The 15,590-nt window shown below is 44.0% G+C and overlaps 1 protein-coding gene across 1 annotated transcript; it reads right to left on the reverse strand.

Annotated features, from left to right (window-relative positions):
- Nucleotides 1-3,117: 3,117 nt before the first annotated feature.
- Nucleotides 3,118-5,412, reverse strand: LOC131315904 (uncharacterized). The gene is made up of 5 exons (XM_058345134.1): nt 4,778-5,412; nt 4,524-4,691; nt 3,861-4,444; nt 3,668-3,784; nt 3,118-3,583 (listed from the first exon to the last, which is right to left on the reverse strand). Exons 4-5 carry the CDS (start codon nt 3,758-3,760, stop codon nt 3,236-3,238), a joined length of 441 nt encoding a protein of 146 aa, XP_058201117.1. The 5' UTR covers nt 3,761-3,784; nt 3,861-4,444; nt 4,524-4,691; nt 4,778-5,412; the 3' UTR covers nt 3,118-3,235.
- Nucleotides 5,413-15,590: the final 10,178 nt, after the last annotated feature.

The following is a 15,590-nucleotide window of genomic DNA, read 5'->3' on the forward strand; positions in this document are numbered from 1 at the left end:
GTAACCCCTTACTCTTTGGTCTACGGTATGGAAGCTGTACTCCCCATTGAGTTGGAAGTTCCGTCTCTTCGAACTATGGTTGAGTGTGAGGTCTAAGAGGCAGAATGGTTAAGCAAATGATTCAAAGAGCTCATGTTGGTTGACGGACGTTGGTTAAGGGCTCTCTATCATATTCAAGGGTATCAGAGAAGGATTGCTCGTGCGTTCAACAAGAAAGTAAAGCCAAGGGACTTAGCAGAAGGCGACATGGTCTTAAAGGAAATTCGGGCACCAGTTTACGATCTGCGTGGAAAGTTCCGACCGAAGTGGTCCGGGCCATACATTATCAAGACCACCCTATCTGGAGGAGCTGCGTAGCTTATTAACTTGGACGGAAACGAATTTTCAACTTTGGTCAACCTGGATCAACTCAAGCACTATTATCCCTGAGAAAAGCTCGCTAGGCTGAAAACTGCAAGGGCGGGCAGACCCAGGCAAAAGTTAGAGCAAAAGCCTGTTAGGATGAAAACCCGCAAGGGCATCCTAGGCAAAAATTAAGGCATGCAATAAATGAGCTCGCTAGATCGAAAACCTGAAAAGACAGTACTAGGCAAAATTTAGAGCACAAAAGGAGAGTGTCAAAACCAGAGCGAACCCTAACCTGAACTACGTTATGACCTGATTCTTTTGCCATAAAGATATGTAGGCAGCTTTACTCTGAGGCCCGGTCACGATCAATCAAAATAAAAATCCAGGTTGCGAGAGTTCAAAGCACTAAATCAAAAAGAGGAAAGCCCTCCACGACTCATTTTATTACAATAACTACTTATAATACATAAGGCTGAGCATGATTTTCAAGAACAAAAAGCACAACATGATGAAGATAGGGTCCACAATTTATTCCATGGTCAGGGTAGTAGGATTGAGTCAGTGTCCTTGAGCTCTAGCCTTCGCGACAATATCTCCCCTTCCGGTAGCTCCCTCGAACCATCACAGACGGATAAGGGTGTGCATCGATCACTTCACGAGTTCTCCAGAACCGCTGATAGTTGCAAAGAACGGAATGGTGAAACAAGGGCAGAACAACATCGACCATAACCTCTGCAGGGGCCTCCTGTCTAAGGCCGAGTTGGCGCTGAATCCGGTATGGGATATAGAAAGTAAAGGCCTCCAAACCAGCAAGGACGACCCACTGGGGGCCCATGAAGTGCACAATCATAGGAGGAAGATCTAGCTACGAATGCCTCCTCGAAACGGTCTCAGCTCACAAACGCCTAAAAAAGTTGACCCATTCAGGAACTCGTCTGTCCGTGAACTCAAAGCATCGGAGAGACAACAACCTAGCCTCATATGCCCAATTGCCAGGAGGAATGGTCAGCACATTCACCTTATCACAGAGCCAGATCTACAAAAGAGAGAAAAACAAGTAAGAAACCATAGGAAGCTGAACCGAGCATTGAGGTAAAATGAGAACGTGTGAAAGACTCGAAAAAGGAGAGCTGAGTGAGAAGCTAACCTATAGGAGGAGATGACTACCCCCGTAAGTCTTAGTCTCTCCAGAACGAACTTTATCCAAACCTATCAATGTCTCAGCCAAAAACCATCGGAATCACGTCCTTTCGAGCCTCGATTTGAATGACAATGTTAACCAGAGCTGAGCTAGCATGACCAGTGGAGGGTACCAAAAGATAGGCCGCAATAAGGCACATGCAAAGGGCAGTCATGCGCCGAGTTTGATAAGTTATGTCCGCAAGATCACCGGGGGGAGAAAACTTCTCGATAAGTTGCATCACGTTGAGGCGACCCTCGCTAACTAAGTAGCGGGCAGCGCCGCTACTAAACCCAAGGGCCGTGGATAAAACCTTGTGGATGCTCTCACGAACAGGAGGGATAATGACTTCTCCCGAGCCGAAACCGCTGAGGTACGCATGGAACTCCTCTATAGTGGGACAAAGTTCTTACTCGCTGAAATGGAACACGTGAACCTCGGGATCCCAAAGATTCGCGGCTGCCCTCAAGAGCTCGGGGCGAAGACGAATGTTGCGAAGGTATCTCATGGAGTAGAGGCCATGAGCCCGGAAGTTGAGCCAATCAATGCCCTCCATTGAAACCAGTCATGTGCGGAGCGAACCGGTGAGCGAAAAGGGCCATTGAGAGGAGGAGTGAGCTTTAGAAGAATGAGAGTTGAGTGGGATAGAAAGAATTTGAAGTAGAAGACCTGAACTTATAGGAAGGATGGAGGAAACAACTTCAACTTTCAAGGAGCCTTGGGTTCCAAAAGTGCAAATTTTCCATGGGTTTTGCATGGGAAAAGGCTTGGTCATAGCATGGAAGCATAATGCAGGCATGCACTGGCTCAGAAATGCCATTGCACAGGTCAAACTTCAACCATCGTGCAATCTGTCTTGGAAAACAACGAAACGCTGACTGTCAAAAAAACAACCACGTGCGGCATAATGGAGCCACGCGCGGTATATTGAAACCAGAAAGTCAGCACGGTGTCATACTAATATACCGCGGAATCTTATGACATAACGCAAGGTATTTTGAAGACCCGCACGGCATATTATGTCTGCATTTCTATAGTTTTTGACAACAAAAGAATGGAATGAATTGGAGGCATCTTGGGGCACCATCGACCACCAGAACACACTCCAACAAGTATTTAGGACTTCAGGGATGTCGAGATGTCAAATCACGTCTCGGATCTTTTCAAGTTGTTTTCTCAAGTCTCACAAGTCACGTTGGTCAAAAGAAACTTGGTCCAAGTTTCGGTTCGGGTCCCGAGACAAAGTTTGAGATTGTCATCCTTTAAAGTCAACTTTTTCCTAGTTTTTGAGTATATTCCAAGCGTGAAGTTAAAACTTCCGAGTCGCGTACCAAATCTTAAAGGTTGACGTAACCATATTCAAGCCCATAGCAAGGGCATCTGTGTAAATTCTCAGATAAAGCCTCAATTTCTCAAGATTTGATCAATTGCTTTTTTGATTTCTCTTCCTTTGTCCATATGATTTTCATTTCAAACCCTGTATCAGAATCATTTTTGCGATCATTGGTTAGTTGCACATTACGGTAATAATCTTGGTTGTTCAATTTCTTTAGTACTGCAATAAAAAACGAAATTGAATAACAAAGACATTGAAAGAACCATTTCTATACATAAAATCCTGGGCATCCATGAGTCGAAGTACATAAGTAAAATAAGGCTTGCAAGCCTGATGCACAAAATCCTATTTACCAAGGGTAAACAGGCATCCTACAAAGGGAAGCACGTCGGCTCCGTCAAAAGACAAAAAGCAAAAAAAGAGTCATCTCTATCCTCACCCTGCTCCTCGTCCTCCTCAGAGACATCCTCCTCTACCTCGGAGCTGACAACCTTCTGAGTGCGAGTCACCCTAGGCACGGTACTGCCGGAGGTGTCCTCCAGATCAACGTCTATAGGCTCCTCGGTCTTGTCTGAAATGGTAATAGGCTCCTCCTCGGTGCCACCAGAGTGTCGCTGTCTCTTTGATGGACGCTCCTCTCGAGAGCCAGCAAAGGAAGCCTGTTGCATAGGCATGCGAACAGACTTCCTGCGTAGTCCTTGAGCAGCCCATCCTCTAGCCTGCAATAACACAACATTCATATAGCATTCGCATCATAATCATGAGTAAGTGTAATGGAGAACGACTAAGATTTAAGGGTTTACCATCGTCCCTCCAACGCGAGTCAGTACTGTCGGGGGATGACCCATGACATATTGACGCACCAGCTGCTCCAGGCCCATCATGGCCACTGCCATTTCCCTGGCATACTCCAGAGTCACCTATTTGTTGAAAGGAAAAATCAGAACGTGCAGTGACAATAGCAAGACGTACTAACGGAACAAAAATAAGATATACCTGAGCAAGAAACTTTAGAGGCTCGACTGTAAGACGTGGCACTTCCACCAGGCCAGGGACTCCCTAAGTGGTCACCACGTCCACTATCCTGGAAAACGCAGGCAACTTGGCCCCGCTCTGACCCACGTCGTCACCACGGCCTCCACCTCCTCTACCTCCATCTCCTCTCCTGCTACCTCTTCCCCCTCTTCCACTTCTACCGCCTCTACCACCTCTGTTGCCTCGCGCTGGCTGCGTCACCTCCCAAGCATCACGTATCCCAAGGCTCTGCATCAGGTACTGAGCCTGGTACTCGGTGTAGTCAGCAGTACAACCAGTGCCCGCCTGAAAGAACGGCTCCAGCTCGGGGTCTGGTCTCATGAACCGCTCAACCTCTCCCCGAGTGTACTGACTCGTCCTCTGCATCAGAGGAGGGAGTGGCCCAAGGACTCGAAAGCATCCAGCCTTAGCGACTGACGTGATACCTGGTCACCCAGGTTCCACTGCCAGCCGTAAGGGGACTCGAAAAGCACTTTCCCCCTCGTCACCTCCTTGCTTCGCGTGACGTAAGGGACCTCGAAGCGATCCCAGATCCTCCAGTAGACCTGCCATAAAAAAAATGAGCAACATCGACATACTTTACGAATTGAAATGGGTATGATGGATGTAAAGGTGTGTTCGTACCTGGTCAGGACGCAGCTCATCCAGAAAGAGACGGAAGGCATTCAGATTGCCCTTCCCCTTCTTCACCCCTCTATACTCCTTCGACCAATGCAAGGCTCGAGGGAGTATTGTGTCATCCGAGCACATGGTCTCGGGAGGGTACATGCCTAGTACCTTTTACGTCCAAAGCTGCAAGTCAAGGCATCGAAAGTCAGTAAAAGACAGAAATATATAATAGAAAGTTGACTATTCAAAGGAAAGGGATTGAGATATACCTCTCAGACCCTCCAGTACCCATTGAGGCTCACTCTTGCCCCTCGGGAGAGAGATCCCATGAAGGCATAGCACGTCCCCAGGGCTGCACCTCCCCAGTCAGAACAGGCAATCTCTTCGACGTCCCTCATGGCCGGCAAGAGCGAAAGGTGTACTCGGTTGCGCTTGTTGGGAAATAGGGACGCACCGAGCATGTACAGCAAAAAGCACCTCGCCATCTGCTCCTCCTGTTCCCCGTCCGTCGGGAGCTCCTCCATCCAAAACCCCAAAAGCTGTGCTTACTGGGCATCATCCATCTCCGCCCTCAGTACATACCCCACCATCAGCCTCTGGAACTCCGCACTCCTCCCCGTCGCGGTGTCAAAGGGGATAGGGTCACCTCCAACCGATGATCGCCGCAAAGTCCAATGGCGTCACCGTCATCTCGCCAAAAGAGAAGTGGAACAAGTTCGTCGTATCCCACCACCTCTCGGCAAATGCCCTCACCACCTGACGATCGTTGCTCGCCCTTGTCAACACCCCAACGAACTCCCCGAAGCCCGCCTGCCTCACTATCTCCCTCACTGCCTCGGGGAGCCTCTCCCAAAACTTCAGCACATGCATCTACCGCACCATCGTAGCAGAAGATCGGGATCGCCTGTTATAATAAAATGGCCATGGTCAGCAAACAGGTATAGCATGCAAGACAAATACAATATTCAAAGTGAGGAAATGAAAGTACAATGCATTGGAATTTGAAATGCAAATATTTAAAGTATGCCTCGTCTCGCTGCAGAGAAAGGTGCCGCTGAGGGTCCCTTAAAACTAGAGCCTCGTTGTACGTAGGCCTCTCCGGCTTGTAAGCGTCCAAAAGAGAAGGCACCACTATGTGCTGGAAGGGCACGTAGGGCGCCTCGCCGTAAGCTCCTCGCCCCTGTAAGGCCTTGGTCGCCTTATCTACGACGCTCCTGCGAGGGACTGCCTCGCCCTCAGCCTCCTCCTCAGCCTGTGGCTCCCTGCTAGCCCCAGTCTCAAGCTCAGCATGGAGCTCTGACTCACGGGACTCAAGCAAAGCCCCAGCCAGCCTAGGTACCCCTCACAAAGTTTCCACCAGGTCCGCGAGGGACGCTGTCTCTTAAAAGGCCCCTACACCAATGTGTCGCGACGACCCTGCACCCGCTCCACTACCTACGAACATGGCCGGTGTCTCCCGTTCCCCGGCTGGCTCCTCCTCGACAACGGGGGCCTTCCCCAGGTCGGCCCGAGGCACCCTCACGGGAGAGGCGTCAGCCTCCTCCTCTACCCGGTCCAAACCGCCATCACCCTCGGCCTCCGCGCCCTTCTCCTCCAAACCGATTGCACCCTCTGATCAGCCCGTAGCCTCCTCCTCATTCCCTCGTACCATTGTACTCGGACTCTCCGTGCTCTAGCCATAGCCGGCCAACACCCTACTGCCATCGTTGCCACCACCATCGCCAGCCACCACGGTGGCCCAGGCCATGGCATCTTTGGCCAATGTTGTCCAAACCGAGACGCCCACAGTCTTCGGAGCACCCCCGATCGTTGTACCGCCCTTTGGAGTGATCGGAGGCAGTGTAATCTCGACCCTCGATGGATGGTCACCACCGGGTACTTCCATGATCAATATGAGAGGGAGAGAATGATCAGGAGAGAGAGAGAGAGAGAGGGAAATTCGAACGGTGGGGCGTACTGTGTACGCCTCACCTATATATACCTCCCCCATGAACCGGTACGTCTGGAATAAAACCTAGACCGGGTTCATAGCCTAAATGCCGCACGGCATTTTGGCTGAAATGCGCGGCGTAATGATCAAGCATGCAGAATTCTTTGCTTTGTTACCCCGCGCGACCCTCTGCAAGCTACACGCGGCATTATGGGTTATTTTGACAGTTCGAGTCTTGGACAATTTCTAGACGTTCGAAACTCTGTTATTTGGGTTTGCTTAAGTTCGTTTGGGGACAGAAGAAAGATAATAAACAGTAAGAAGAGAAAGGTAACTTTTCATTCATAAAACCCGGGGTTACCCCCGGGATTTTTCATTACATTCAAAAAAAAAACTCAAAAAGAAGAAAAGAAGGAAAATCCTACTACCCCCTGCTTTTTCTTCTTCGTCCTCCTTCTCAATCGCTGCCCCCACCGGACGCATTGTTCGCTCCATCCGAACGGTCGTTAGAACCATTCGGATTCCCCTCAGAGTCCTCCGCGGTATCATCGAACTCGCGCTCCGGTGCGTACTCCGGATCGTGCTTGTCATCCAGTTGGTCGAAGGCAAAGTCTTGAAGGTTGGAGACCGCACAACGAAGGGTACGTATGGTGGAAATCAACCTCGCAATTTGCACATTGAGTTGCTCGATCAATTCCCGGTATGAGGCCATTTCGGCCTCGAGGGCAATGACGCGTGCAATAAGACCGAAATCCGCCATTAGATTGCTTTCAGAAGTTGGATTCAACATGTTCTTTGAAAAGATAGAAGAATGTGGAGAGAATTGTAAAACTTTTGATGGTGGTGCATAGAATGAGGCACCACCATCCTTATAAAGAGGCTCCAGTCGACGAAAGGGCACGCCTGCATTAATGGGCACCCTTAAACCAGCCGACTGTTCTCGAAAATCAAAGAGTTGCATGGAAAATTGAAATACCGCGCGGTACCCCTATAAACTGCACAGCATTCTAGCTCCAGAGGATTAAATTATTCTTCTCAAAAATTGTTTAACCTAGCCACCAAAATCCCCTGGAAATCAAATATTCCAGTCGTTTTGCAGAAAAGTCTATTTAGAATGTTGTGCTTGGATTAAAGTAGGGCTGTCCAGCAACCCGACCCGACAGTCAAGCCAGCGGACGGTTTCAAACAGAACATTTGGTCGGGTTCGGGTTAAATTTTTGGACCCGACCAACAGTCGGTCGGGTTTCGGGTGAATGATTATAAAAGTCGGGTCACCCAACCCGACCGAATTACACATTATATAATGACAACTTTTACTTATTCTCATCATTTAGGATTTTCTCATTTCTTTCCGCCCCACCCCAGCACATTCCACCCCACCCCACCCTCAGCCCCAGGCACCCAGCCCCACCCCACTCTCTAGTCTCTCGTTCTCTACAACCGGCGATCGGCGATCAGACTGGCCGGAGAATGACCAAAATCAGATCCTTCTCTGAGTTCTCTCCATTCTCCACATTCCACCGAGTCACTGACTCCACTCTCCACACTCGCAGCCAATCGACGACAAAACCCCCGCCTCTCCTCCTAACCCTAAATCGCCTCACCCCTCGGCCCTCACTCTAAATCGCCTCAGCCCCCTTTCTCTCTCAATCGATTCGGAAGAAGTGAAGAACTGAGGAAGGCCAGAAAACCCTAAATCAAGACCTACTACAGTGTACGTCTCTCTCTCTCTCTCTCTCTCTCTCTCTCTCTTTGTGCTCTCTCTCTCTGTGATTTTGTCTAGGACTATGATTTTCTCTGAGATAGGGCTACGAGCTACAACTGTGATTCTCTCTTTCTCTCTCTGTGATTTTGATTTTTGTCTACGACTGTGATTTTGTACGAGTACTCAAAGTCTCAAATTCACAAATTGTGTAAAGTTTGCTTCCAGTGTGTACAAATTTGCAACCAGAGTGTATAAGTTCGTGACCAAAGTGTAATCTTTTTTACATATTAGTTTTGGAGAGAGAGTTGCATTGCCATTGATTAACCTGTTAAAAAATTCATTTTAGTTAAATGATGGTAGAAAAATGATCAAGTTCTCTACTGATCTGTTCATGTTATTTCATTCAGAATAGAGATTTGTGAATTTTGTGTAGAATAGTGATTTTGTAATGTGACTGTTATTTTGTTCTCTGCTGAGAGATGTTCATGTTGGTACTGATGTTCATGTTTGTACTGCTGTGCTGTAGTGCTGCCTATTAATCGAATCAGTGCTGCCTATTCAAGTTCGTTTAAAAATTTAACTGATTGAAAACCATCTGATCGTTACACTTGATTGTTGTAGGTGATGGATCCAGTTTTTGATTTCTATCCTGGTGGGGAACTTGAGGATGATGAGGTAGATGCTGAAGTAGTTGAAGTTGAAGGTAATTCTAATCCTCTTGTATCTACCAATGCCGATGTTGTCAATATTCAAGATAATACGTAGTTGAAGTTGAAGAAAATAGACTGAAAAGAAAGCTTCCACCAAAAGCGCCTAAACCTAAAAAAAAAAGATATAGGTCTCCTGCCTGGGATCACTTCAATGAAATTAAAGAGGGGGGAGTTACCAAATGGGCTGAGTGTAAGTATTGCAAGAACCAATATAAGGCTAAAAGTAAAAAACATGGCATTAGTAATTTGAAAGCTCACATCCCCGCTTGCCTGTTATATCCTAATAGAGACCAACATGGACAACAAAACCTTTCATTCAAACCCGCAGATGGGGGCGGTGTCGACGTTGTCACTCATGTCTTTTCTTTTGACGATTATAAGAGAGCTCTTACTGAAATGGTCATCATTGATGAACTACCCTTTAGGTTCGTTGAGGGAATTGGGTTTAGAAAGTTTTGTAAGGTCATGCAACCGAAGTTCTCACCGGTCCCTTCTCGCCAAACGATAACTAGAGAGGTTGGTGCAATTTCATAACTATGAGAGGGGAAAACTGAAAAAATTATTGAAGGGTCGTAGGATTTGCCTCACCACTGATACATGGACATCAATTCAAAATCTTAACTACATGTGTCTCACCGCACACTTCATTGATGATGATTGGAAGTTGCAAAAGAGAATTTTAAACTTTTCTCAAGTTATAAATCATAAAGGAGAGACCATTGGCAAGAAGATTGAGTCTTTGTTGCTTGACTGGAACGTTGATGGTATTTTTACGTTGACGGTAGATAATGCTAGTTCAAACGACACGGCTATTAAGTTCTTGAAAAGGAAAACAAAGGATTGGAAACGGACAATCTTGGATCATGATTATTTGCATGTACGATGTTGTGCACACATTTTGAATCTTATTGTGGTTGAGGGGTTGAAAGACAGGAATGAGAGTATTCTCCGTGTTCGTGATGTTGTGAGGTATGTGAGATCTTCTCCACAAAGATTGGAGAGTTTTAAGAAGTGTGTGGAGAAGGAGAAAATTATTTCGAACCAAACTGTGTGTCTTGATGTATGTACTCGGTGGAATTCCACTTACTTGATGCTAGAAGTAGCCGTTAAGTTTGAGAAGGCATTCCAAAGAATGGCATAAAGGAAGGCGATGATGGGGAGCTTGTGTCATTTGAGGGTGGGGAGGCCATAGAGTTGATTAGTGAGGGTGGCCAAGTTAGGAGCCATAGGGTCCAAAGAATTCCAACAAAGCTTGATTGGAAGAATTGTACGATGTTTACTAAGTTCTTGAAACTTTTCTATAATGCAACCAAGAAATTGTCGGCTTCTCTTTTTGTAACATCCAATGTGTTCTTTGATGAGATGTATAATGTTGAAGTCCAAATAGAGAAGTTAATTGCCAATAATGATCCTCTCTTGTCTAAAATGACATTTGACATGGAAAAAAAAATTGACATGTATTGGGGGAAGGGAGATAGAATCAATTTCCTATTTTATGCGGCGGAGGTACTAGATCCCCGGTTCAAGTTAAGGTGGGTGAAGTTTTGCTATATAAAAACCAAAGGGAAGGAGGTGGCCGAGGCAATGGAGAAACGTGTGAAGGGAGTTTTGGACAAGTTGTATGATGCTTATGCAAACGAGGGTGAATTTAGAGTTCAAGTGGCAAGTGCAACACTGAGTGTAGTGGTGGATGAGGATTGTGATGATCGGTTGAGTTTAGCAAGTGAATTTGACACTTACTTGGAGCAAGAGTATTCTAGTGTTCGTTCGTCGGAGGTAGACAAGTATGTGAATGATTTGTGTGAACGTAAGGATATTCCGGATTTTGATATCCTTTTATGGTGGAAGAACAATTCCAACAAGTATTCGATCTTCTCCCAAGTAGTGCGTGATGTATTAGCTATACCCGTGTCTACCGTTGCTTCCGAGTCGGCCTTTAGTACGGGTGGTCGCGTACTTGATCCATTTCGAAGTTCACTCTCACCATCAATGGTTGAGATTCTTGTATGCACCCAAAATTGGCTCCTAAGCAAGGTTCCAATCTCTCTTCGACAAGCTATGAATAAAGCTGAAGATCTTGAACGAGGTAATTTAATGTAAACTTGATAGTTGTTTGGCATTGTCGGTAGTATTTAACTATTTACATTGTATTGAATTTAATTTCTTTTTTTTTTTCCAGAAATCCTACAAAATGATGCAAGTTCGGAAGTTCCTAAGGATTAAGTGATGGGGCTTTGGACGTTGGTACTTCGTAAAATATTTAAAGTTAATGTTATTTTGTGATCTTTAGAGTTTTTTATTCTCATATATTTTTTTATTTGTATGTAACAGGTTTGAGTCTTTGGACACATGGGAGAGGAGCAATTTTTTTATTGCATCTGGTTACTGGTAGTTGTGACTTCATTGACTTGTGAACTTTAGAACTTGTAGTCTTGTATAATCTGGTGGTCTCTCTGGAAAACTTGTATTCTATTGTCTGGCGGTGGTGGTGAACTTGTAATATCATTTTAGTATTTTCTGTTTTGTTTTTGTTAGTGATTATGGTGTGCTATGGCTGGAAATGATTATGGTGTGTGGCAAGTGTGCTATGGCTGCTAATTTGGTTATGGTTTTTGTTAAGATTATGGTTGGAAATGTTAGAAAGTGAGATATTGTTGCTGGAAAATTGGAAATGGAACTGGAAAATTGGAAATGTTGTTTAATATATGGCCCAAAACGTGGATATGGGCCATATGGCATTGGGCCTGATTAGGCTTGTTGGGAAAGTGAAAAATAAGTCCAAAGTAATTAACAAGTCAGTCAAAAAAATGGACCAACAAAATGGATAAAGCCCAAGATAAAAGGCCCAACAAAAAAGCCCAATCTGAGAATCCGACCGAATCTGACCCGACATGTTTAATGGTCGGTTCGGTTTCAATCCGACAATTATTTCGGTCGGGTTCAGGTGTGATATCTGCTATCCGACCAAATGTCGGGTTGGACCCGACTCAAACCCGACCAAATCCGACCCGTGGCCAGCCCCCTAGATTAAAGGGTTCTCTGAGACTCGAAGAATTTTTCGTCCCCCAAGGAATCGCCATATTCGCATTTTTCACTATATTCAATTTAACGAGCTCTGTAGAAATTCTTAACCTAGTGGCACTCAACACTGTCACACATTAGGAAAAGTACAGGTGTATCTTTTGGCACGAGTGTCGAAATTTTGCATCGTTTCTTGATTTTGAAATTAGACTCATGTATCTTTCAAAATATGTAAAGATTGTTCCTTAAAGTTTTCTTAGCAAATTAGTTTCTGATTTGAAGTTGGTAGAACTGCAGAATCCGCAACTCTGTCTTTCCAAAGCTAAAAGTCCAACTTTAAACAAGCATAGCTATGTCATCCGAACTTTTTTTAACCTATGACATGTTGTTTCGAAGCTCTTGAAGCCTAGTTTTTATTGAAGCTGGTCTTGCTACCGAAATGGGTGATTACGTTACTTTTAAGTTGACTCTAGAATCTTGTTAGTAAAATATGGAGTAATTGCGAAGATTATCTTAAAGATTTGAATGACTATTGATGCCTAATAAGTTCTTAGATTACTTGTTTACCATATGAGACTTGAGTGGAAGCTTGAATCGTGGTGAATGACTTATACCTAAATTATGTGAATTTTATACAAGGTCTCAATTCAAGACTTTATTGAACATGTTTTGTACAATGATATGATCTCTATGGAAACCAATGAAAGTTGGGATATGTTTTCCTATTTAGCAAAGGCATTCCAACAAGGTGACACATAAAATGCTAAGAGTAATGCTAAGACGTCGAAGCTTATCCACTATTGGGGACGCCTGGTAGCTACACATGACAAGGGAAATGTGCTTTATATATCAAGGCTATGTTCGATGATTTGAATCTCTATGAAATGTTTTTAACATTGTCCATGGAAAAGCGTGTAAATTATGTATTAGTCACTCATACGAGCGTTAGCGTATGTGTTTTCTCCACCTTTCAGGAATTGAAGAGTTAGATGACATGGCACTCGTCTTGTAAAGTTGGGTCATATGATTAATTTGTGGCTAGAAGATGTGTTCTGATTAATTGTTAAATTCTGTAATCATTATAAGTAGCTTGCCAAATCTTATTAATAAGCACAACTTTGAGGTGTATTTGGGGATCTTAGCCATTTGTAAGTGTAAGTTGTCATTTTATTAGATTGCACAAGAAATGCTTTTGTTGGTTACGAACTCTTGTCCCTTATGATTATACTGGGGATTGTGCCCGTGCCTGAAGGCACTTACCACTGAAATCTGACAAAAACCTTAACTATCACTACAGTTTACCTGCAATACTCCCATCATCTAATAATCTGACTAATGCAAGAACACCTGGTCAAGAAAACACAGAAAGAATTGAAATAGGTAGCAATCTTTCAATCCAGCAACTATGTCAGTGCTTGAAGGCATGATGCAACACATTCGCAACAAATAAGTCTGTGCCCGAATGTACTTTTTTTTTTGCTCATCATGAAGACACTTATTCAAAAGCATTAACCTAATACAAAAGTTTAATGGACTATCCACCAAAAAATTGCCTACTCTCAAAATCACAAAGCATGCACTAAGTCAATCAAAAGAGTTTTCAATATCACTTAAAATTATTAAATTCAGTACATAGCGGGGGCCTTCCCACCAAAATTTGAAGCCACTACAGTTGATGTAGCACTTAATAGCAACCACCAAAAAAGATAGAATGGTAGCCAACAATCCATATAAAAAAAGAGAGAGGACAGAATGGAAGTCATTCGGGAAATAAGGGTATCAATATGAAATACCTGCCTTAATAGTCAAAAACTCCTTGAGTGCACTCACACGCCAATGGAAGTCATTCAGAAGACCGAAACGATTAGGAAGAGGATAGCCAACAATATATGACCTCCACCACCACCTTCCATCTATGGATACCTGCATATCAAATCTAAATGCCTGTAGGAGAGACATTTGACTTCCTAGATATATGGAGAGAGAGGAGAGACAAAGAGAGAGATAAGGCTTATTGGGATTGCTTACGTGAAAAGGAGAGAATAAAGTCCAAGAAGTTGAGCATTGATGGACTGAAAGCAACGGAAGTGATCGACGGTGGCAAAATCGATGGTTCGCCAAACACCCTATTAACCACCAAAGAGATTTCTGATCAAATTCATTTTTTTCTATAACATCACGCCAGGCCGGATGTGAACGATAAAGCTCATTTAACTGAAAGAAAGAGACAGAAAATAAGGGGCAGAATTCAAACCTCACAAAAAAGCCAGGGCTTCGAAACCTCAACCGTGAAGCCTCCCAGTTTCGTCTAGAGAACGATTTGAGCAATTAGGGCTCCGATTGAAAATAGAGAGATCGATAATAGTTCTACATCATTTCGAGATTCCATTTCAGAGGCCATTGGCAAATTAAGAAAACCTGTACTGAAGATGGTCGAGAGAGCTTACCTATAATGACAATTGCAATCAAAAACCCCTTAGATGTGGTCTTTGGCGGAGGAGCATAATCAGTTTCGTTCTACAACAGAGAACAAATGGGTTCTTTAAAATGTTGCTTGCAATCTAGATTGTGAAAAATAACATCATGCCTGAAGAAGAAAATAAATGATGTGAAAAGAATAAAGTTATGAGGTCATTCATTGAAAATCTTAACAATTATAATTTACTGAGTAAAAATAGATCAATAGGCAAGGCTCATTTCAACAAAACGAAAACAACACATGGCCACCAACAAACGTAGAAAATGTGACACCATAGTTCAAGATCATAGCAGCAGAGTAGTTCATAGTGTATAATTCCTTACAGTACTTTTTGGGCTGGCATAAAGCTTCCCCTGAACCTCGAAATTAACTGCTACATAGAGATAAGAATTAAATTGTGAGTCAATCGGAATTGGAGTCATAAAAGTGTTACAAATTAACATCCACCACACTCTATAACACATCCAACATGCATTTGAGAACTGTGTCTTTTGGAACTAAGCTCTGAGACCAATTCAAATAGAATAAAAGTTGGAACCAAAGTTCTAGGCAAATTTAATTCAACTTTCAACAACTCAAACATAAAAATTGATCATAAATTTTTAATGACCAGATGAAACAATTACCTAACACAACTCACAATCACTAACCATTGCCTCCTCTATCCTACAAATTAGTCCGAAATGACTGCTTACGGCATGCATAATAAGTAAAGGACACATAATAGAGTTCCAAACACAAAATGGGATTCGGTAAGACACAAAAAAAAAAAATTTTCATTGCTGATTAATGCATTGGGCTTAAGCCAAAAAACTTACCAAAGCAAAATGGAGCGCTGTCCTACCTCCAACATCCTTCACTTCCACAAACGTCTTCGTTAATCCCTCCCCAAAGTCCAATTCTTCTCCCAGCTCTGACCAATCGTTTCGAAATAAGCATCAAACGGACAAAACATGTGAAAAAACCGTCACAGGCTCCACCTAGTCAAACACTGTGTTAACAAAACCAACAACGGAAAAACACTAAGATCACCAGTTCTTACCCTTGAGGAGGTTGAGTTTTCCGTCGAACGCTGCGTCGAGAAGACGACGCTTAGGACTTTCAACTGCAAGTACCAAAAACACAAAAATTCAAAAACAATGGAAAAATGCAAAGATCACTGGTTCTTACTCTTGAGGAGTTTGAGTTTTCTGTCGAACGCTGCTTGGAGAATACGATGCTTGGGACTTTCAATTGC

Source organism: Rhododendron vialii, chromosome 2a, assembly GCF_030253575.1.
Source record: "Rhododendron vialii isolate Sample 1 chromosome 2a, ASM3025357v1".
In the NCBI taxonomy this organism is placed as follows: Eukaryota; Viridiplantae; Streptophyta; class Magnoliopsida; order Ericales; family Ericaceae; genus Rhododendron; species Rhododendron vialii.